The sequence below is a fragment of the Aptenodytes patagonicus genome, chromosome 26 (assembly GCF_965638725.1).
Source record: "Aptenodytes patagonicus chromosome 26, bAptPat1.pri.cur, whole genome shotgun sequence".
NCBI lineage: Eukaryota > Metazoa > Chordata > Aves > Sphenisciformes > Spheniscidae > Aptenodytes > Aptenodytes patagonicus.
The window spans coordinates 2,858,154-2,878,716 of NC_134974.1; the positions used below are offsets into that span (position 1 = coordinate 2,858,154).

At 53.2% G+C, this 20,563-nt stretch overlaps 1 protein-coding gene across 3 annotated transcripts in view; it reads left to right on the forward strand.

Moving 5' to 3' along the window:
• Positions 1-20,563, forward strand: part of SNX27 (sorting nexin 27) — a 33,895-nt gene that overhangs the window by 4,856 nt on the left and 8,476 nt on the right. For all 3 annotated transcript variants that reach the window (XM_076359893.1, XM_076359894.1, XM_076359895.1), the window contains exons 2-8: positions 8,008-8,239; positions 11,374-11,566; positions 12,872-12,936; positions 13,797-13,901; positions 14,959-15,037; positions 17,122-17,285; positions 18,520-18,609. In XM_076359893.1, the coding sequence (XP_076216008.1) occupies positions 8,008-8,239; positions 11,374-11,566; positions 12,872-12,936; positions 13,797-13,901; positions 14,959-15,037; positions 17,122-17,285; positions 18,520-18,609 (928 nt within the window). The remainder of the gene's footprint in view (positions 1-8,007; positions 8,240-11,373; positions 11,567-12,871; positions 12,937-13,796; positions 13,902-14,958; positions 15,038-17,121; positions 17,286-18,519; positions 18,610-20,563) is intronic.

The following is a 20,563-nucleotide window of genomic DNA, read 5'->3' on the forward strand; positions in this document are numbered from 1 at the left end:
CGCGCTGGGGATGCACGGCCCCCTCGCTGCTTCAGAGGTGGGTTGTTGTTCTGCTGCGGTTGCAGCAGTAGGAACTCGCGAAACGTGTTGAGTTTGGCTTGCAGCCTGGTGAACCTAAAATCCCTCTAATCACCAGCTGATAGATGTCTTTCCTCCCCCCCACCTCCTAAACACACCGTCTTCCCGGTAGCGTTCCTGAACTCGCCCCAACCTTTCCAGGCTCCGTCCCTCGCTTTCCTGCGCACGTTTTTCGGAGCGTTTTACCGTGGGTCAGCATATCTCCCCCTCTTATGAGCAGGGCTGCTGAAGGGGGGGGGGGGGGGGAGTGGATTTGCCCGGTTAAGGCTGTAGATTAGAATTGGGAATAATTCGAGTCTCCTGATTGCGCCTTTCAGCCTGTGCTCGGTGTGCTCAATAAGGCTGGTGAAAAACGGCAAACGTATCTTTTCTTTCTTGAGAGATAACAGCAGTGGGTAAATGAAGAACCCTCGTGTGCTGGGTTTTCCATTAAGCGTACAATTAGATAAATGCAAGAGCCTTTTTATCTACCCTGGTTTAACACTTCTGCAGTATATTTAAACAGAACTCTGTATGTGCCTAGGAATGGGCACGATGACTGAAGCTGGAGGAATTTAAACCCGTTTCTGCTGCTTGCGCTCTCTGCTCCTGCTTTGTTCGGCTCACGATAACGAAGCAAATGGGTCAGTCCCCGCAGGCTCTCTGGAAGCGGCCGCTCCGCTCCTGATGGAGAAGAGCTGCTGGGGATGTGCTGGGCGTTGGTGCCCAGTGTGTTGCGGTGGCTTTTTTTGTGCCCATCGTCTCCCTTCCTTGCTCACCAGTCTGAGCACTGAGGAGGCGGCGGGGGGAGAGTTTCCTTTTACTGGGATTCAAACCTGTGCTTGCCAGATGCGAGCTGCAGACCGAAACGTCATTGGGAGGCCTCGTGAACACCCGTACTCCAGGCTGCTTGTTGGACTGGGATGCTGTTTCGAAGAGCTGGAGCGAGAGACCCTGCCGGGCTCTTCACTGGCATCTCTGGAGGAGCGTCTCATGACGGTGGTTTCAGCGTGTGGTCTGCAGAGTCCTCGGAGGCTCACTGATGTTGCTCGGAGCTCTGCGGAAGAGCACGGCTGGGAAACCAAAGCTGCTGTCACGGGCTTGAGCTTGGTCGTCAGCAGCTTGAACTGAGCCGGAGGAGAATCTGGGTCTACAAAAGGGACAGATAAAAATAATTTCTTTGATGTCGGTCAAAAAGGTTACGCTTAAAAGTCCAGTTCTGTGCTAGCACCGGGGCTTGCGGTCTAGCAGCCCTGTCCATCTCTGGTCTTCTCAGGGTGGTTTTGCTGATGGTTCAGGGAAGGAAAACCCAAGGAAGCCTTGACCTAGATCGTGTCTCCTATTGCTGGTGTAGAAGCTGATTGCAATTAACTGCTCCTGAGTTTCCAGGGTGGATTTGGTACAGGTTTGCTTTCCGAAGTGTCCAAAATGTTGTTCCTTTTTCAGCAAGTCTAATAGCTCAGTACGTGTTTGCTTTTCAGTAATATTTAGTTTTTAACCTTCTGAAATGTTAGCCGCCTTTGTCGTCTTTCAGGGTGTTTCAGAAGTGTTAATTTGCAAGGAATCGTTGCGCTCGTGATTGGAGCGGGTGAACGGCAGTCGCACTGTTTGCCAGAGCAATGCATGTAAATATGCACAGGGACGTTAAATCTTCCTTAAAATGTTGTAAGAGGCTTCTGTGAAAATGGTAATTATCCCAACCTTCTTCTGGTCTCTCCCACATCAGAGAAATAGGAAAGGTCACTGGAATTGCGCTTGTTGGTGTTGTCTTGGGGTTTTTTAATCTGGAATGATATGGGATGGGGTCTGGATTGCTTAGCTGTAAAAGAGGAAGGCTGGCTTCCCTTCTTTTGGGCGATTAGAAATGGGGAAATACTGCTTCGGCCTCAGCTGAAGAGCCCTGGGATGGGTCAGTTTGAGGAAGGCTTGCGCCGACGGCCGTCTGGCTTTGGGGACTGAGCAGTTTGGGGCTGGAGCCGGGGAAACACGCTGCCTGTCGGGGAAACCGTTTAGCTTGAATGGTCTCGGGTGTATCATGCAACTGAGAAACTTAACGCTCCTCTGGGATAAAGCTGCAAGGAGCAGGGTCTGTTGAAGCTGCTGGGGATCGGTCGGGCGAATACATCGCTCTCCCGAGGAGTGGTGGAGGGGAGCCGGCACCGTCGAAGCAGCTGCCCCTTTGCGCCCCATAAGACGTTGTCGGTGGCGTCGCGTGGAGCTGTTTCGGTGTTTGGCATTAGTTGGATTTGAGAAGGGAGAGGGATGAAGACGATGAAGCGCCTGTTTCTGCAGCTGCTACAGCAGGCCTGGAGAAGCTGTCCCGCACTGCTGTGTCCAGTAAGCTCATTAGCTGTTCATCTTTATTTCCAGAGCCTCTCCCGAGGAGGCTGCTGATCCCTGTGGTGACTGCCCTTGTCGCTGGATCTCATCTTCAGCGCCCTTCTTCCTTCATCAGTTCTTCTCAGAGCAGAGAGTGCTCTGTCACCGCTGCTGTTGTCTCAGCACCGTGCTTAAAATCTCTCCCGCAGCTGAATATTGGTGAGAACAGGGTGTGTTACAGGGGAAGCAGGAGTGCAGGGAGCTTCTTGGTTATGTGTTGAATTTTGTGGGCTTAACGTACAGCCCTGGACGGAGCTGGAGCCAGGTGTGTTTTGAGCCAAGCGTCAGGAGCTGGAAGATGCAAAGCGCGGGGAGATGGGGACTTGGCAGACCGTCCCCATTAAGAGACAGGCGACACGTGAAGTTGTGGTGCGACTAGCTGCTGCCAGTCGTACTTTTTGAGGCCACATCTACACGGCAAGGCTCTTGCCAGCCTGGTTCTGTCACACTGGGGTGGGAGAGCGGTGCGATGCCAGACGGGTACAGCTGTGCTCGTTTTACGCAGGTTTTGCTGGTCTTGCCTTGACCGCAGAGCTGGGCTTTGACTTGTGCTTTGCCGTGGTGGCCCTGCTGGTAGCGTGGGACGGCTGAAGGTGCTCAACTGCTAAAAAGCAAAGCCTTAAAGATGACTTGAGTAGTTTCTGGGGTGTTTTTCCTTGGACGGTTTGTCGGCTTGGTCAGTACTTTGCCTGAACAACGCACAAAGGCAGGCTGTGGTCTTAATCTCCAGGAAGCTTATTGCAGGCTTTCTTGAGGTAAATTTCCTTGTCATCTCTTGACAGACAGATAGTTGGGAAATTTTAAGAAGTCTTTGCAGAAAATGAGTCATTTGGTGTACAAATGGGAGAAGTGAAATGCTATTCTCTGTGTCTTGGGGATCTTGATCGTTAGCGTCAGCATGATGGGGAATTTTGCTTTGTTGAACGCATGCTTTGTCCTCAGGGTCTCCCGGTGTTTGCCAGCAGTTCCTGTTCTTGCCGAGAACACTTGCTGAGAGGTGTTCCCGGGTTCAAACGCAGCTGGTGTGAGACATTTTCTGCACCGTGCTGGCGGAGAGAGCAGGTTTCGGGGAGCGAGTGGGGTGCTTCAGCAGCTCATCTTCCTTCCAGCCAGGGGACCGTGCCAGCCCGCAGCTGCTGCTCACCGTCTTTAGCCTAGTCCTTTGGAAATTCAGTCTCGAAGAGGCTTTTAAATTCATTATGGTGAACAAACACCGGTCTGCTCTGCCCCCCAGCATGTATTTTTTGCATCAGGAGCTTGCCGAACCACAGGCTGAAGATCTTTTGTTAAGCATAACCTGCTGTAACTCCCAGAGCTTGGCTTCTCCCGTAGCACCAGGCAAGCCCCGACGGGCGAGTGCCGAGGCTGGCAGTGCCTGATCTCGCCCCACGCCTGCCAGGGTTTCTGCCCTCGCAGCGGTGTCAGCGGGCAGCAAAGCGTGCCACTGCCTCGGGTCACAGTCCGGAGTCTCAGCCCAGGCCTGCCTTGGCAGGCGTCTTCGCCGGCGTGCTGGACTGTGGACTGTGGCACGGGTGTGTGTTCCCTCTGCTGCGGGGAGACGATCGCCGACAGAAACGTGGTAACGAGTGCTTTGGGGTTATGTTGTCTTCAGCTCAGCCAACGTGAGCCCTTAGTCATGGCGAGTATCGAGCTAGACTGACCGTAACCAGCACCAGGAGGGGAACAGCTTCTTTCCAGCTCCCTGGGGGAAGGCGAGAGCGTTTGGGAGCCCCTTTGCAGCCCTGTTTAGGCAGGGATGCCCCTGCCAGCGGGACAGTGTGCAAAGGCTCCGCATTGCCCAGTCCAACAGCACACTGAACAGCTCCAGCATCGCTTCTACCCACCAACTTCAGAGCTTTCCTGCGGTAACCTTCCTGCGAGGCAGCTTGCATCCCCGGCGAGGCGAAGAGGAAGCCGGGCATTGAGGGAAGGAGACTCGCACACTGTTCTGCAGCGGAAGGTGACAGAACCTCGTGCTCCTGGTTTAACCACATCCATGTTTGGTGGTGGACAGCTGAGAGAAGTGATTTGTCGGAGGAAGTTGCTCTTTGAGTGCTGCTGAAGTCTTGCAGACCTGACCAGGGGTTGCACGTGCCTGGCTGCGGTCTCCATCCTGCAGCGGTTTGCTCCACCATCAGCAGAGTTCTCCTCTATTTCCCGTCCCGTGCAGAGGAGAGCCGTGTGCCGTCTGCGGTACCTCCTTTGTGGAGGGAAGGATTCGTTGGATCTGGTCGTCATCTGCCGCTGTTGTATCTGGACGTCCTTTCCGTAAGGTACGGAGAGACCCAGCCCTGCGGTCAGCTCAGCAGCCCTCACCTGGGACCATGCATATCCCCTGGGAGGGTAAAGGTAATGCCTGGATCTTTTTTCCAACTCCAAATGGAGGCAGAAGCTTGAGGAGCAAAGTACCCGAGTGTCCCGTTGTCTTGGGAAAAGTGCATTTGTCTCTCGGATGCCGCAGGTCCGTGGCCGCGTAAACGGCGCGTCGTCCAGCTGTGCTCCTCTTCGCCTTGCCAGCTGCCCCTGGTTTGCCTGTGTCGTATGATTTACCGTTCCCTTTCTTCGTCAGCTTGTCGATGATGATTCCAGCCTGAGTTGCTATGGTGACTTTATTGCAAAGGTGTGAGTCCTCCGGCCCCGTGTGCCTGTGGTACTCGCTGCTCCTTCCTGCTGCTCGGCACAGCGGAGGGGCGAGCAGGGCTGCTATTAAAGCAGCCGCTGATCTTAGAAGGAAACCTGCTGGGAGCGATGGCGAGCCGGCAGTGGGTGTTACCGTTTTTTTGTGAATGAAATGATGCATTGCAGTCTTATTGTCGGGAGTCCCAGGTCCTGTCCTTGCCCCCTCCCAGGGTTTGGTGTCGGCTCGGGGAGGAAATGGGTGGCAGCAGAAGTCACCAGGGGCTGAGGAGGGTGTGGGAGAGGAAGAGGAGGAAGCCGGCGGCGTATTTGTTCTCGGTCTGCTGGCAGAAGGGAATGCGTGGTGTCTTTGATGGGAAGTGGAGCTGAAGACCTCGTTGCAGTCTAGCTGGGGCTGAGTAACTAAAAACCAGCCTTGACTTTTGCAGACTAAGCAGCGCGTCCTGCGGTCTGGGTCATCCAAAAGCCCCTGCTGCCAGCTGGAGGGGGCTCTGCCTGTCGCCGGCTGGAGGTGGGCTCGAGGTCGAGTGTGGGACGGTGACTAAACTCCCCTGTCTTCGTCCTTCTCTCTTCAGGGCAGGACTGGGACACGCAGAGGAGAGTCATTGTGGCCTGCCGTCCCTCCTGGTGTGGGCCAACGGCAGCCTTCTCCGCACGACTGGAGTCTGGCTTTTCACCCCCATCCACCAAAAATCATACTTGGGCAGCGGCGCTGTCGGACTTTGCGGACTGGGTTTATTCTAAGCGAGTGGAAGGGATCTGGGATAAGCGAGCAGCGTGTGAGCATCGGTCAGGTGGAACGAAGGCAAATGTCACTTTAATGTGACGATGTTGGTGGCTAACGGCTCGACTCGGTAACGAGGGCTGCCCTCTGCGACCGAATTTGCTGCTTTGGAGGCCACGCTCCTGCCCTGTGGAAGAGCTGGCCGGTGAGGAGGGGATTTTCCCTCTTCCTGAACTTAACGGCCTTGTTGCTGTAAAAGCTGTGTACAGCTCTTCGAGCGCTCTTATCACACAGAGCCCAGGGGCTGCATCCGAGGGTTGCTTCGTTATCCCTTCCCTGAAACAACACAGGAGCTCTAAGAGGGCTGATAACCGTGAGTAGTGTCCGAGCTGGGGGAAGCCTCCTTGTCCAGCTCCTGGCAAAGCACGAGCGCTGTCGCTGGCTCACAAGCACCGCTTCGGGCTTTTTTAGACTTGGTTCAGAGCCTGGGATCTCTCACCCAGATTTGTAAGTCGAGATCGGATCTTTCCAGGGCGATTCTTCTAAGTAAAAGTTCGATTAAAAAAATGATAGATGTGAAGCGGTAAGAGCTGTTCTTTCATTTGAGAGCGGGGGATTGAAAGCTAAATCCCATGCTTGATTTAAGGCAAGCTGGGATGGTTCTGTGACCAGCACTACGTCTTCAGCGGTGAGATGATGACAGCCTGTTCCCAGGCTCTCTGGGAAGGAGTAGCTGATTGCCAGAGGGAGTATTTGAGAGCCCTTTCTCTCCCTGCATGGCCAGGATTCGTGGCTGGGAAAGTGCAGGCTGCTTTCCTCTCGCACTCCTCTGAAGCATCAGGTAATGGCCGTAGCCAGCAGCACAGAATAAGGGCAACGCTGGGCTTTCTGGTGGAGAAATTCCTAGGAGTGAGCGAAGACAAATTGGCCTTGTGGCGTGGTTGCCGGTGTTGCTTCAGCAGCGGTGAGAAAATCCTTGGCTGGTTTGTTCCAGGCTCGTCCCAAGCAGCTGCTCGGGGAAGCAGAGGTGAAAGGGACCTGTCGTCTCCAATGATCTACAGGCTCTCCGGCAGCGTTGCGAGAGCGTGGCCAGGCTGACTGGTAGGGATGCAGTGGGTGAAGCTCTGCCTGTTCCTGTTTATACAGGGAATGTTTTGGATACCAAACTCTTCACAGAGACGCTTGTGATGACTGCAAGTTTATGGAGACTTGCTACTAAATTTAGCTCTTGTCAGGAGGAAGAACAGGCTTGTCCTTTTCCAGATTTGGAAGAGAACCTAACGGCTCTCTCTGCTTTGAAATCAAGTCATAGGTCCGGCATCTTTCCAGGCTGGCCAAGGTACGGTCCGTATCTTCTGGGCAAAGCAAGACCCAAGCAATGGTTAACTGAGCTCGCAGGGAGAAGAAGAATGTCAGGAATGCTTTAGAGGTGGCTTGGGTATGTCTTGGGTCTTCAGAGCTTCCATGGGGCTCCTGGAGGGCTTGGGGCATAACTGGGACGAGGTCTTGTGATCACGGGGCTGTCTGGGGCAAGGCAGAGCAGTTTGCCTAGAAGTAACTGAAGGGAACACGTGTCTCCTTTATGTTGCACCGAAGCAGATGTGCTCATGGGTGCTGTGTCTTTGGTGGATGGGAGCACCAGCTTCTGAAGTCGCTTACCTTTGCTCTCTGAGCCTCCTTGCCTGCTTTCTCATTCTTGTTCACCTGGAAGCTTCAATTCGGGTTTAGGGAAATTCACTCACGTTTTGGAGCTGTAGAGGATCAGGAGATGGGCTTTGCCCTAGCAGAATGGTATGTGTTAGGCATTCAGTGTTTTCTTCCCCAATTCTGTGGTCTCCTTGCATTTGCCTTTAGCTGACAGGAAAAGGCTCGCCTTCTGGGTACGAACGTGCCATGTCGTACCACTGAGACGGTAAAAACTGCAAAACCTGTTTTAAATATTCCAGGAGGTGCACGAGCCTTAAAGAAGTTTTAGTTGTGTCTGAAGTCATTAAACATAATTCAGTAACTAATAGCACGAGAAATCATCAATAGGAAGGATTAGTGAAGTTTAGACCAGAGTGAAACTGGCGCAACCAGAGCAGTTGAGGCTGGAGGGATTTTCGAGGGGAGCAGATATGCGATGGATCTCTGGGCGGGTCCTGGCGTGGTTTGAAGGCTCTGCAGTCACCTCGGCCTTGCTTATGGCTTTTCTGCTCTCTCTTTCGCAGGAATGGGGTGAATGTCGAAGGAGCAACACACAAGCAAGTGGTGGACCTGATTCGCGCAGGAGAGAAGGAGTTAATTCTGACGGTGTTGTCTGTGCCTCCCCACGAGGCAGATAATCTCGATCCGAGCGATGACTCTTTGGGGCAGTCGTTCTACGACTACACGGAAAAACAAGCTGTGCCCATCTCCATCCCCACGTACAAGCACGTGGAGCAAAACGGCGAGAAGTTTGTGGTTAGTATCAGCTTGGATGGTGTTTTCTGGAGATTGGATGCGACCGCACCCCGAGCTGGCGTGCTCCTTGCTGTTAGAGACAATTGGTGGCAGCGCGCTCTGTTTGTCTTCAGGATGAAGGCACATTAACTTATTATCGACTGTTTTTGACACTGTCTTATTTAGGCTTGCCCGTCCTCACTCTTACTGTGCTTGGTTATTCTTTTGCATTTCCTATGTGCTGGGAAGCTTTTTTATTAATGTATCTGGAATAGCTTGATCTCTTGTGAAGATTAAGTAGGAAGTTATTATTTTATTCATATAAGCTTTCGTATTTGTATCTCCTGTTTTACAGCAAGCGTTAAGGACATCTGTGGTAGATGTAAAAGCAAAGGGAGCAGATGTCTTGAAGCATAGCTTCCCATCTCCAGAATTTCTTTTCCCTTTAGGGAATGTCGGGGGAAATGGCTGTAAAAATCCTTTTTCCTTCGGGTTCCCTGCCTCTTCTGTTGCATTTATTGGGGAGGCTGGCAGTCATTTTCCTAGATACTGTGATCTGTCATCTAAGTACCTGACATGGGTGCATCCTCTGAGGCTCAAGGTTGATTCTGGCTCATCGGGGATGGCTGGCTGTGCCTGGTGAGGAAATGTTTGGAGAGGGACCCAAAACGGGTTGGACAAAGACACTCGTCTGCAGAACTATTTCTTCTTGCAACGTTTGGGGTGTATTTAACCTCCTCAATCGGCCTGGCCTTCCTTAGCTCTTCTGCTTCCTTGCCTGGTTGTGTGGCGTTCACAGTTTGCAAGCCGAGCATCTATCGCGATGGCCCCGTCCTCCAGCAGCCTGCGTCTCGCTGCTGGCCGCTGCTCTGAGCATGCCTCGGGTCTGCGCTGCAGCGAGGGTCAGCAGAGCCTGCGGCCGAACCCCAGCTGGCTCCGAGTTTCAATCAGGGACTGGTAGAGACAGAAGCATGCCACAAGGGCGGTATTCTTCCCCCTGCCAATAGCTGCGTATTGTTAGGAGCACAGTCCTACCCATGTCCAGACCACATTTTTCTTCTGCTCTGTGTGCTGTCTTCGTTCCTCCAGAGCCAGGGAACTGCGCGGCCATCAGTGGGGCTGGACGATGAGGTGGAGGGACTTGGGACGAGATGACGGGTATCGGGTGTTTTAGTTATGCTGCTGCTTTGACTCATGGCTGGAAGATTCGTGCCGTGCGCTGGCTCCCTTCACCCTCCCAGACTGGGAGGTAGGTTTGGCTGGAGCAGCCGCCCTCCGGACACGACTGCGTTGCAGTGTGAAGTGCTGGGAGACCGATGACAAACTGGCTCATCGCTTTTTCCTCTTCCAGCTGAGGACGGAGGCATTTTCCCCGAGGAAGACACAAGCCGGTGTCAGCGTTGCAGAAACAGCGTGTGTGTGAGAGGAAGGGTGGAGAGGGTTCAGCCACGCTCGGCTCGCTGTAAGAGTCAGGCTCCTGTGCAAAGCATGTCACTTCAACGTGTCACCCTGGCGTGTGCATCTCTGAAGGGGACAGATGAGATCCTTGTGGGTCCGCGGCCTCACGGGGAGTGTGTGCTATCCCTGCGCCCTGCTGTCCCAGCCCCGGCGGGATGCTGTCGGATCAGGTGTGCCGTATGGAGCAGGAGAAAAAGGGTCCTGGAAACCAGAGGTTCTTAAGCCCAGTGCAGGGGGGTCAAAGGGAGCCTCTTCACTGGACTGACAGTAGCTGCTGCTGTTCGGATCTAGCCCCATCCTGGCACCTTCTCTCGAGGTGATGCCGGAAGGGTTGAACGCATGCTTCTTTTTAAGGAAAAAGCTGTGGTTTTGTTGGAGCGCTTTCCCCTTGTGAAGGTTGTCAGGCAGGTATCTGGGGCGCAGACGTGGAGGGCGAGCGAGCTGGGACCGCTCTGGGCCCTTATCTGGGGAGCAGGTTGGGGTTTTGAGTCTTTCGAACCCTGCTGAAGCCGCCCTCGGTGTGTCGTCGGCACGTGCCTCTTGCTAGACTCCTCCTCTGTGCTCTGCCAGCCCTTTGGCTTCGGGAGGACGGTGGAGGGTGATGCTCTCCTCGAGAGGAAGGGTTGTGGTTGCAAACACTTCCCTTGTGCAACGTGAAAAAGCATGAACCTACTCTCTTCCCCGCTGCATCCCTTTCCTCGTGTGAAGCTAATTAAGGTAACGCTGCTGTTTGGGACCTCCTTATCACTGAGGGCGTATTAGCAATGCTTAGATAAGAGCTTGTTTAACTTGCCTGCGAGACTGAGCAGATTGGCTTTAAAAATGGAGGCGGCTGGTTAATGAAAGGGAAGAGAATTCCCTGAAGAGCATCGCAGTGCTGAGAAATGTCCTGCGACTGTAACTCTGCTCCGGGTTTCCCCTATTTGGGACCAGAGTCCTATTTCCTTAACGGTGTCCAGAATGAAACTGGAAGAGTGCACGCATAGCAAAGAAACTAGTTAATGCGGGGTGCTCCTAAAAGATACATAATGCTGCTTCTCCCCTGGGATCTGCCCCACGGTTGGTGCCTGACGGCTGCCAGGGGCTGTGTCCAGACGCAAACCAAGCCACCTGCTTGGTTTGGGACCTCTCTGTGTCTCGGGGAAAGTAGCCACGACCCTGAATCCAAAGCTCTGGGGCTTTGGCTGCAACGTGAGGCTCAATTCTGCAGCAGGCTGGAAATTCAGTAGTAGCTTCAAGTGCATCTGGAAGGCGACGAGGCTCTTGTTGCCAAAAACAACTGCGGTGTGGTCAGCGCGGTATTGCTGTGGCATCTGTCTGGTGGTGGCTTGGTGTACCTCAGGCACCCTCCTGTGTGCAGCTTGTGCAGGAGGTGATCCAGGTGAGCACCGTGACGGCTGCGTCGGGGCTCAGAGCCTTTTGTAAAGGGTTTGGGTGGTTTTCTTCTCCTCTTGGAGTAGGAAGGCACCTTGAACTCGTGCTGATCCTGCTGCTGTCAGATGGAGGTAGTAGCTGGGACATTCCTCAGCTCCAGGGATTGGCAGTGGCATATTTAACTATTCATACCAGTTTCTCATTCTAGTTCAAACCCTCCTAATTTAGTCTTGCGCTGCCTGTGGGTCCGGGCAGGCAGAGCTGTGCCGGTTTGGATTTGGAAAACTTTTCTCACCCCAGTGAGCCTCTTCTCCTCCCTGCAGGTCTACAATGTTTACATGGCGGGCCGCCAGCTCTGCTCAAAGCGGTACCGGGAGTTTGCCATCCTCCACCAGAACCTGAAACGGGAATTTGCCAACTTCACTTTTCCGCGTCTCCCGGGGAAGTGGCCATTCTCTTTGTCGGAGCAGCAGCTGGACGCCCGGCGGCGAGGGCTGGAGGAGTACCTGGAGAAAGGTACTGAGCTGGGAGGAGAGCCCAGGCAGCCGTACGCCGCCTTCTTCGCAGGCGGGGAAACAAATCCTCAGGGTACATCCTTCCACGGGTGGTCCAGAACTTCACGGGTATTTGTTTACCTGTGAGGGAAAGTAGCTGGATTGGATTTTACGGCTGAAGTGGTGAGAGGGAGCTCAGACTTGCCATGGCTTAATGATGCATGTGTTACCGGCTTGCAGCGCACTTCCAACAACAAATGTATAATTAGTTTTTTAACACACAACGAGTTTTTATTTGTAGTGTCATGTTGCTTGCCAGTACTCTTGGAGATGAGGGAGCACGGGGAGGAGGAAGAGGAGGGAAGCTTTGGAGCAGGGAGAAACTCGTGTTCAAGGCCGTTCTCATCAGGGGAGCTCAGCTCAACCTGAGCTTGCTCACGGCTGAATGCTTTGGTCCTTTTTAATCAAGAATTGTAGAGCCTGCAGCAGAAGTTTCCTTTAGGTTGAGTTCAGATGATGGGAATGTGGATGCAAAACCTTACCTCTGTTTCAGAGTGCCTGGCTAAAAGATCTGGCCCCACATTTTGCAGCGAAGAGGTTGTAGATGGGATTCGGGGCGCAATGACCCCTCGTTCCTGTGATGCTGTGTTATTTTCTTAGTTGCCTGGAAGCAGCTCAATTAATTTGTGTGAGTTAACAGCATCTTCCCTTACCCGGCACCTGGGAGCGAAGCCCCCTCTTCCCCTAAGATGGACGTGGGTCAGGTTTTCCCCGCCCTGCTCAGCCCTGCCTTGCCCGGCTCGTTCATCTTCATCCTCGGTTGCCAGCTGGCTGGAGGAAGGGGCAGGCTGGTTGCATCTTAGAGGCAACATGGTACAGTTCGGGTCCAAATTATTTGCTGAACTTGGCCTAAATAAATTCCCAAATAGTTTCAGTCCCTCTGGAATAACTTTTTTTTTAAGAGGCAAAAGTACTATTTATGAAGTTCTTGCCCACTTTTAAGTATAGTCTAAACCTCCTGTTGGCTGTGTGCCTGGGGCCTGGATTTCACCCATGGGGAATATCTCAGTGAGTTACTCAACACCTCTTGTTGCTTGCTATTGTAGGGGGTTCAGGCTGGATCAGTCTTCGTGCCAGGACACCTGATACAGCACGGAAAGCACTTGCTTTGAGAAGGGTTTTCTAGGCTGGAGATACCACCCTTGTTTCACGCCACCCGCAGAACAGACAGTTGTTGGTTTCCATGTCACTTTTTGGGCCGGTCCCGGGAGGGGAGGGCTCCCTCTTTCCCCGGGCACCCCACTAACCTGCACTCTCTGTCCTGCAGTGTGCTCGATACGCGTCATTGGGGAGAGCGACATCATGCAGGAGTTCCTGTCGGAGTCGGACGAGGTAGGCACGTAGGCGACAGCGCTGAAGCTCTGCCCTGACCTTCCTTGTTACAGAGGCCATAAATGCTTGGTAAAACTGGATCAGAGAGGAAGGACGTTCCCTGCCAAAGCCTCAGCTGGTTGAATAGAAAACCTCAGCTGGTTGAATAGAAAACCATGGCAAAAAATCAAGGCTGCAGTTTGCTGCCTGTCACTGCACATAGGAAACCTTTTCTCCATAGCGGCAGCTAAGAGCAGCTTTGCTGCCGCTCTCGGAGGCGTGCACAGAGCAGAACCAGCCACGAGGCCTCATTGCGTACCTTGGCTCCCTGGCAAGGGGAGACCCGGTAAAAAACCGCATTCACTGACTTTTCTGCTGGCTTCTGTGCTGGTGGCAGCCCAGGTAGCTTCGCATTTGTGAGCTGTTTGTATTCGTCAGCCTTTGGCCAGAAAGGCAGCAGGCACTCTGAATACCGGTCTGTCTGACTTGCTTCTCCTGAGACTTGAGTTGCAGGCAGCAGCAGTGAGTTGCTATTTGCCCTTCAACTGTTGCTCTTTTTCCAGCCTTTCCATGGTGCGTTTAAGTTGCCGTGTCCCAGAGCTTTCTCTCGCTCTTCGCTGGCAAACCCGTGAATGGAAAATCCTACCCCGTCGTGGTCTGAAGCGGTTTGCTCAGCTTCCTGTCTCGGAGCAGAGCTCGCATCTTCCTTCTTTCAGAATTTCCCTGGTGCAGGCTGGAATGGGATTCTTGAGGCTTGCAGAGCAGCTGGTCGTTAGAAGTGACCATTTTAATTAGCCAGTGGGAGGCAATAAATAGTCCATAGAGCTCGGGGCTCAGCTCGTGTGATGCTGATTTCTGTCTTATCTTCTTCCCTCCTCCAGAATTACAACGGCGTCTCGGACGTGGAGCTCCGAGTAGCATTACCAGATATAACAACAGTGACAGTCAGAGTCAAAAAGAACAGCACTACAGACCAGGTGTACCAGGTGAGCTGCTGGTTTTTTGCCTTGACTGGAAGATTAACATGTTTCGGACGTTAACCAAGACCCCGTGGGCGCCCACTTGCTCCTCTCGAGTGCAGGTGGGCATCGGTGACGCTGCTTTGCTCTAGCAGAGAGGACAGGGACGCTGGAGAACTCTAACCTCACGCCGTGCTGAAGCAGCGTTTTCGCTGGCAGGCTTGGCTGCAAGGACAGAGTCATCGCTGAATTAATTTTCACTGATAATATCTTAAAGCTGGCGGATGGCTCTAAGCACTAGGCAGATTGTGTGTTATGGCTTGCAGTGGCTGCAGCGGAGGAGTTGGATCCAAGAGCTGCCTGCAGCCAACACACAAGTCTCGCTGTGGCTGTGTGGCAGGACGGCAAGTTGAATATTAAGGGTAATGACCCTTTTGGGGAATCCTCTGGCCAGATGACAGGTTTGCGAGTGGCCGGAGGCCCAGTGCTTTAAGTGGAAAACTAAGGACAACTGACTTCAACCAGCACTGCTGGAGGAAAGGTGGAAGCTGTTGATGAATTAGGAGGAATAAGATGATGTGGGGGAGACCCTTTTTGAAAGGGGAAATAAAAGTGCTGCTGCAAGCGAGGGAGCCAGAGGGTTGCGAAAGAGCAGGCGTTTGGAACGCAGCCTATTGAACTTCACGTCGCCTCCGCCGAGGTCTGTGAGTGTTGGCTGTGGTACTAGCGTGCAGGACTGAAATGTTGTTGGAGGAAAACTCCTAGGGGAGGTGTGCGTGCCTCTTCTATTAGGAACCGAAGCTGGAGGCATCAGAAGAAAAGATGACCTAATTGTCAGCCATGGTGGCACTTAAAATCTAGAGCAGTTTACAGGAAGGTGAAAGCAGGACAGTCTAAGCCCTTGCTTAAGAAAACATCTGGTTTTACTGGAAGAGTAAAATTCAGGTTTTCTGTGGTAACTAACAGCTCGGGTTAGGGAATACTTGGGAATAACCTGTATGAAGCCAGCCTTGCCCCAGAGAGGGACAGGCAGCTACTGGCTCCTGTTTTTCTCACCCCGTTTTCCTGTTCCGTTGCTCTTTAGGCTGTGGCTGCAAAAGTCGGAATGGACAGTATTACCGCAAACTACTTTGCCTTGTTTGAAGTGATCAATCACTCCTTTGGTAAGTCTTTTAATCCCCTTGGTGCTGACGAGCAACTGAGGAGAAGGCTCTGCAGTGCTAGCACAGCCCAGTGGCACTCTCATTTAGGTCTTATCTCTGCTCGCAAAATCAGGAGCCCCCGGGAGGAATCGGGCAGGCTCTGATCATGAAGAGCCCGCAAAGTTTGGCTTTTTTTGCTGCCACTTGACTTTCCCTTTCTTAAGCAGTTCAAGGAGACGAGCTTTTTGTTAAACGGAGAGATGCATTTTACTTCAGTTCAAAGGGGCCAGCGAGCTTAGAAAAAGTGGGCAGCGTCACAGCAACGCAGCCGTCTCTGGAGGAGGGGGGCACCAGCAGTGGCTTGGGACGGATTTTTTCTTTTGCTGGAAAGGAAAGTGGATCGAGGGCACGCTCAGTCTGTACCCGTAGGTGTGGGTCGATGTCCGGGTCCTGGAGGGGATGTGCTGCAAGCTGCATCTTAGCTTCTCATCTCTCCTTCCGTGGTTAAATCCTGATGGTATTTGAGGCTTGACTGTGGGATTCTGGGGAACCATTTTGGCACTTAAGTAATTGCCGTCCTGCCAGCTTAGTGCGTGCAGGGGTCTCCTGGCTGCTGTTCAGATCCCTGGCCGCAGCAATCTCTGATTTCGCCCAGCTTCACGTTGGGTTCGTTGAAGCTGTAGAGAGGCCAAAATGTCGTGGTCACACCACAAAATGGGTGTAGTGGTTAGTTTGTGTTTTATTTTTTCCCTGTGCTGGGTTTTAAGCCAAATGCATTTCTCATTCCCAGCTGGGTACCTTCGTTTCTGGATTGTCATCTCTATATGCCTCAAACTCATCCTGTTGTTACGGCAAACTGTGCCTTGTAGGAAGAGATTTCTAGGGCTGTTCCTCATGCTCACAAGATTCTGGCTGAACAGCCGGGGCAATTCTTAGCTACTTCAAGTCCTCCTAAAATGACTCGTGTCACAGAACGGCCTAGGTTTGCATTCGGGTGCTGACCCTGGGGCAGCCGAGAACACCAGTCTCCTGTAAAACTGTTGGCATCGCGGAACTGCCTCTGCCACCAGGTTTGTGGTCACTTCTTGAGGGTTGCCGGGTGCTGGTGTGACAGAGCAGGACGCGGATATAGCGAGGGAAGACCAGGGCTGGAGGATCGACGTGCTTTGTGATTGCCGAGGCCAGGCAGGGCTGCGCGGGGAGCCTTGAGCGGGAATACCTGCTCTTGGGAGATGGGACGCTGCAGCGCGCTGGCACAGTCTCACGCAGGAAGCTTTTACGGTGCCAGACTCTGACTGGAGCTATTAATTCCTCGTTCCTGTGAGTGCTGCACTTCTCAAACTGCCCTGGAAAGTAAAAACTCCAGCTAACCTTTATGGTTTGTGCTTTCTGGACGCTCTCTGCGAACATCCGCATTTATTCCTGTCTGGATACACTCCATTTAATTTCTCTGGAAACCATAAGCTCCATCTGCAGTAAGATAGTGACCATATCCCTACCTGATGAAGAGGAGACATACTGGCACTCGCCTTTTTTCGTCCATCGTAGCTGGGTAAAGCAGATTTGAACACAGTAAATGTCTCGACAGGGGCTCACTGGTGGCCCAGCTGCTCCAGCTTGGCTGAGCAATGCAGCAGTCTTTGTCCGGGCTCTGGTGGCAGCCTGCCAGGACGGGGGGACCGTCTCCGGTCCCCCCACGCTGTGGGGACACTGCGTAGGTCCAGGGCACTGTGATCCTAAGGCTTAGGCAGGGTGGACCTCCCTGTGCGTAGCAGGGGATGAAGTCAGGCTGTTGTGCTGATGCTTGAGAGCCGCGCTGAGCTCTCCCGACGGCCGAGAGGAGTTCAGTCTCACGCAGATTCCTGCCTGGGCACCAGAGGACCAGCGTGGTCCGACGCTATGGAAGCAGGTATTGAAAAAAGCTGGATTCGGTCAGGGAGGAGAAGAAAGGGCCTTGGAGCAGAGCTGGGGTCCTGATCCCAGCTGGCTCAGCTAAAGGGCATCGCCGATGTTGACTTGTACGGCAGCCAGGCTGGGGTCACAGACGACGCTGCTGACGCTGCGTGGGGCTGTGTGCTTACCTCCATGTCTTGTGCTTTTTCCAGTGCGCAAACTAGCACCCAACGAATTCCCCCACAAACTCTACGTGCAGAACTACACCTCGGCGGTGCCGGGAACGTGCCTGACCATCCGAAAATGGCTCTTCACTACAGAGGAGGAGGTTCTTCTCAATGACAACGACCTGGCAGTCACCTACTTCTTCCATCAGGTAGGTGCCTGAGAGCTGTAATTTTTTACTGGAGGCAAGGCAACACAAGTGCCCGGCTCCCAGCACTGCTCCAAACACCACTATCCTTTGGCGTACTGGCAACGGAGTGTGAAATTGAGGGCCAGTCCTGCTTGGGTAACTTCACGGAGTAGCAGTCCATGGTTGGGTGAATTGGCAGTACTGTGGTGAACTTGTGGCCAAGGCACAACCGGACTGGGAGGCAGGGCTTCCACCACGCTTATTGCGGGGAAGTTGCCTTCCCAGAGCGAGCTAAAAGGATCCTGGGAGGCTGCGCTCCTTGGGTCAGGTATGTTTTCCTCAATTCTGTGTGTTGTCAGTAAAGATGTCTGTGACCAGCTGGGGAACAGACTTCTCCCTGTTCACCCTAAGGAAAGGGGGCATTCCTGCCTGTGATTTCACTTTATGCAGATTCTCTGGGATGAAGTGAGTCCGAGAAGAGCCGTGCTCTCCCATTGCCTGTATAAAACCAGTCTAGGATGACCAGCTCAGAGGTAGATAACTGCAGAGTTCAGGAATATGAATCCTGCTCTGTCTCAACCGCCAAAAATGCTGTCCCAACGTTCTCTGAACTGGGCCTGTACCAGCCTCTGCTACAAATAGAAATAAAAATAGCAGTTGTCAAATTCTTTGATCTCCTAGACTGGCTCTTTGCTGGCTGGCGGTTTGACAAGCCGCTTTGTGACAGGGGCAGGAGTTCTTGCTGGAGCGCGCAGCTGAGGAGTGGAAGTAAGGGGCCGTGTACCTGATCAATCCTGAACGAAAAACACATTTTCATGCCAACACTCCAGCAGCACAGTAGGTAAAAGCCAGCACTGCTCTGCTGGAGACGGCTGTGTCTGGAGTGGAAGGGTTGTACCAGCCTGTCCTTGCCTGTGGCTGAAGGCAAAAGCAAGACTCCAGGTACCAGCATTTCCAGATCCATCCCCTTGTGCCAGGGGACGTTCTTCCAAAGTCCTCCTAGACGCCTAGGCATCTGCTCGCTCCCCAAGGCAGTCAGAGGCTCATGGCAGGCATTGGCGAGTGCGAAGAACCACCCCTCTGAGCCTGGCCATCCCTCTGCCTCTCTGGGTACCCTGGTCACCTTCTGGGGCTGTGAATTTGGGAGGCTGTTCAAAGCAGCCTCGGGGCCAGCCAGGGAAGGCAAAGCATTGTGACTCAGTGAAGAGATCCTCTAGTCTGACCTCCTGGGTTTCCTTTCCCTTTTTCTGTTTAGGCTGTTGATGATGTCAAGAAAGGCTACATCAAAGCAGAGGAGAAGTCCTACCAGTTACAGAAGCTGTGTGAGCAGAGAAAGATGGTCATGGTGAGTTATCCTACCTGTCCCGTTTGCTTTCCTTCCTGTTTGCAATGCTGCGTCTGGAAAGGAGCCACTGGCACAGGTTGCCCAGAGAAGCTGTGGATGCCCCGTCACTGGAAGTGTTCAAGGTCAGGCTGGACGGGGCTTTGAGCAACCTGATCTAGTGAAAGATGTCCCTGCCCAGGGCAGCGGGGTTGGACTGGATGATCTTCAAAGTTCCCTTCAAACCCAAACCATTCTGTGCACGCAGCCTTGAAAAACACATCTTTCTTGGAAAGCAATAACCATGGAGAGCTGTCGGGGTGTGGGCTTAGCACAGGAGGGATTGGCAGGCACGCAGGAATGCCAGGCGCAGGGCTGGGCCGTGCCCGAGGGTCGGCCGCTGCACGAACCAAAACCAAATGTGCCTGGCACGTTTGAACAGCAGCTTGTCCTTGGCAAGATCACCCATTGACTCGGCTCCAAACAAGGCAGCGATAAAACCTTGTGGGTTATTGCCGGTGTTGAAAGGTGAGGTGCTTAACGTGTGGTGTAGCAATCCTTCACCTGCAGCCCTTCAGGGACGGCTGTTTCTTCCTAGTAATTGAGAGGCAAAGGTCTCTTTCTGCCTCAGACTGCCTCTGAGATGGTGGTGCTGGACTAGCCGAGGGAGGGGAGGGTCCTGGCCCGCTCGTAATGCGAGTTGCTGCCCCCTCTGTGCCTTAGTTTCATTTTTTGGTTTTTTTGGGTTTTTTTTTGTCTGGCAGAAGTCTTCCCGGATTGCAAACCCTGTGTCAGAGCTCGCTGTCTGGTCAGGGATTTTCTGTCTCTTATCACTTCGTCCAAGCAAATGCCTGGGGGCTTGGTATGACTCGATGAGCCTGCCTGGCTTGGACGTGGGGGAGTGAAGGGGATGCCCTGAGCTCATCTGCCAGACGCAAGCTTGCCTTGAAGATCAAACAGCAGAAGAATCTGACTTGTAAATAACTTCCTGGGTTGCTCGGGGCTGCTGGTACCGAGAGAACGCAGGCTGCCCTTTCCCTGGCTCGCTGCGCCCCGCCTGCGTTCCCGTGGCCAGCTTGGCCACTCTCGAAGAGCAATGGCCTTGGGAATCCCCTTCTCCGCCTTGGCTGGTCTTGGTCGGGCCTCTCCTCAAAGCCCGTTTGACTGCGGTAGTTCTCGGAGGTCCCTGCTGGGGGACCGCCTTGGGGTGGACCCCGGAAGGGTCACCCGAAATGCTAAGCCACGGAGGTTAATTATTGACTAATGATAAGGATCAGTAAATAGACGCTTCCTCCTGTGGGTTGTCTCATGGATCTTTTGTTTCTGCTTGGATCGCTGGCTTTCTAACGACCAAAGAGAGATCTGAATCTTTGGAAAGAGTATATCCCAGTATATACGTGTGTGTGTGTGTGTGTATATATATATATACAGAGAGACATACACACACCAGGTGCGGTAGGGCCCTGGTCTAGCAGGAGGTCAAGAAGACAATGTCTGTGTCCCAAAAAGCCTATGAAGTCAAAGTACTTCATCCTCTACCTCCCCCCGTGTTATTCAGGGTCCTGCCTGGAGCGCAATGCTTGAGAATTTGGCCCCTTCCTCCGGTCTGGATGTGGCTTGTTCCTTGGTTAAAAAGTCACTTCAGTCTTCGTTGTAGTTCTGCCCTGCGTAAACCTTTCTCGTGCAACGAGCGGTTGCAGGGCTCTGGAGCACCGGCCCCTGGAGAAGCTCCTGGCTTCTCCCATGTCCCGAGCCGTGACGGTGAGCTCCCAGCGCTTCTCCAGTGTCCTCACAGTGCTGCTTTGTCTGGGCTCACTCCGAAAGAAAAATAGCCAAAATACCTCTTTGGACCTTTTCATGAGTTGTAGCATTTGCATCAAAGGACTCTGAGAAACCCAGATCCCACATCTGCCCGACAGCCTCTTTTTTCTGGTCTCATCTTCAGCCTGTAACGAACCGGAGCATGGCTCTAGCGAGA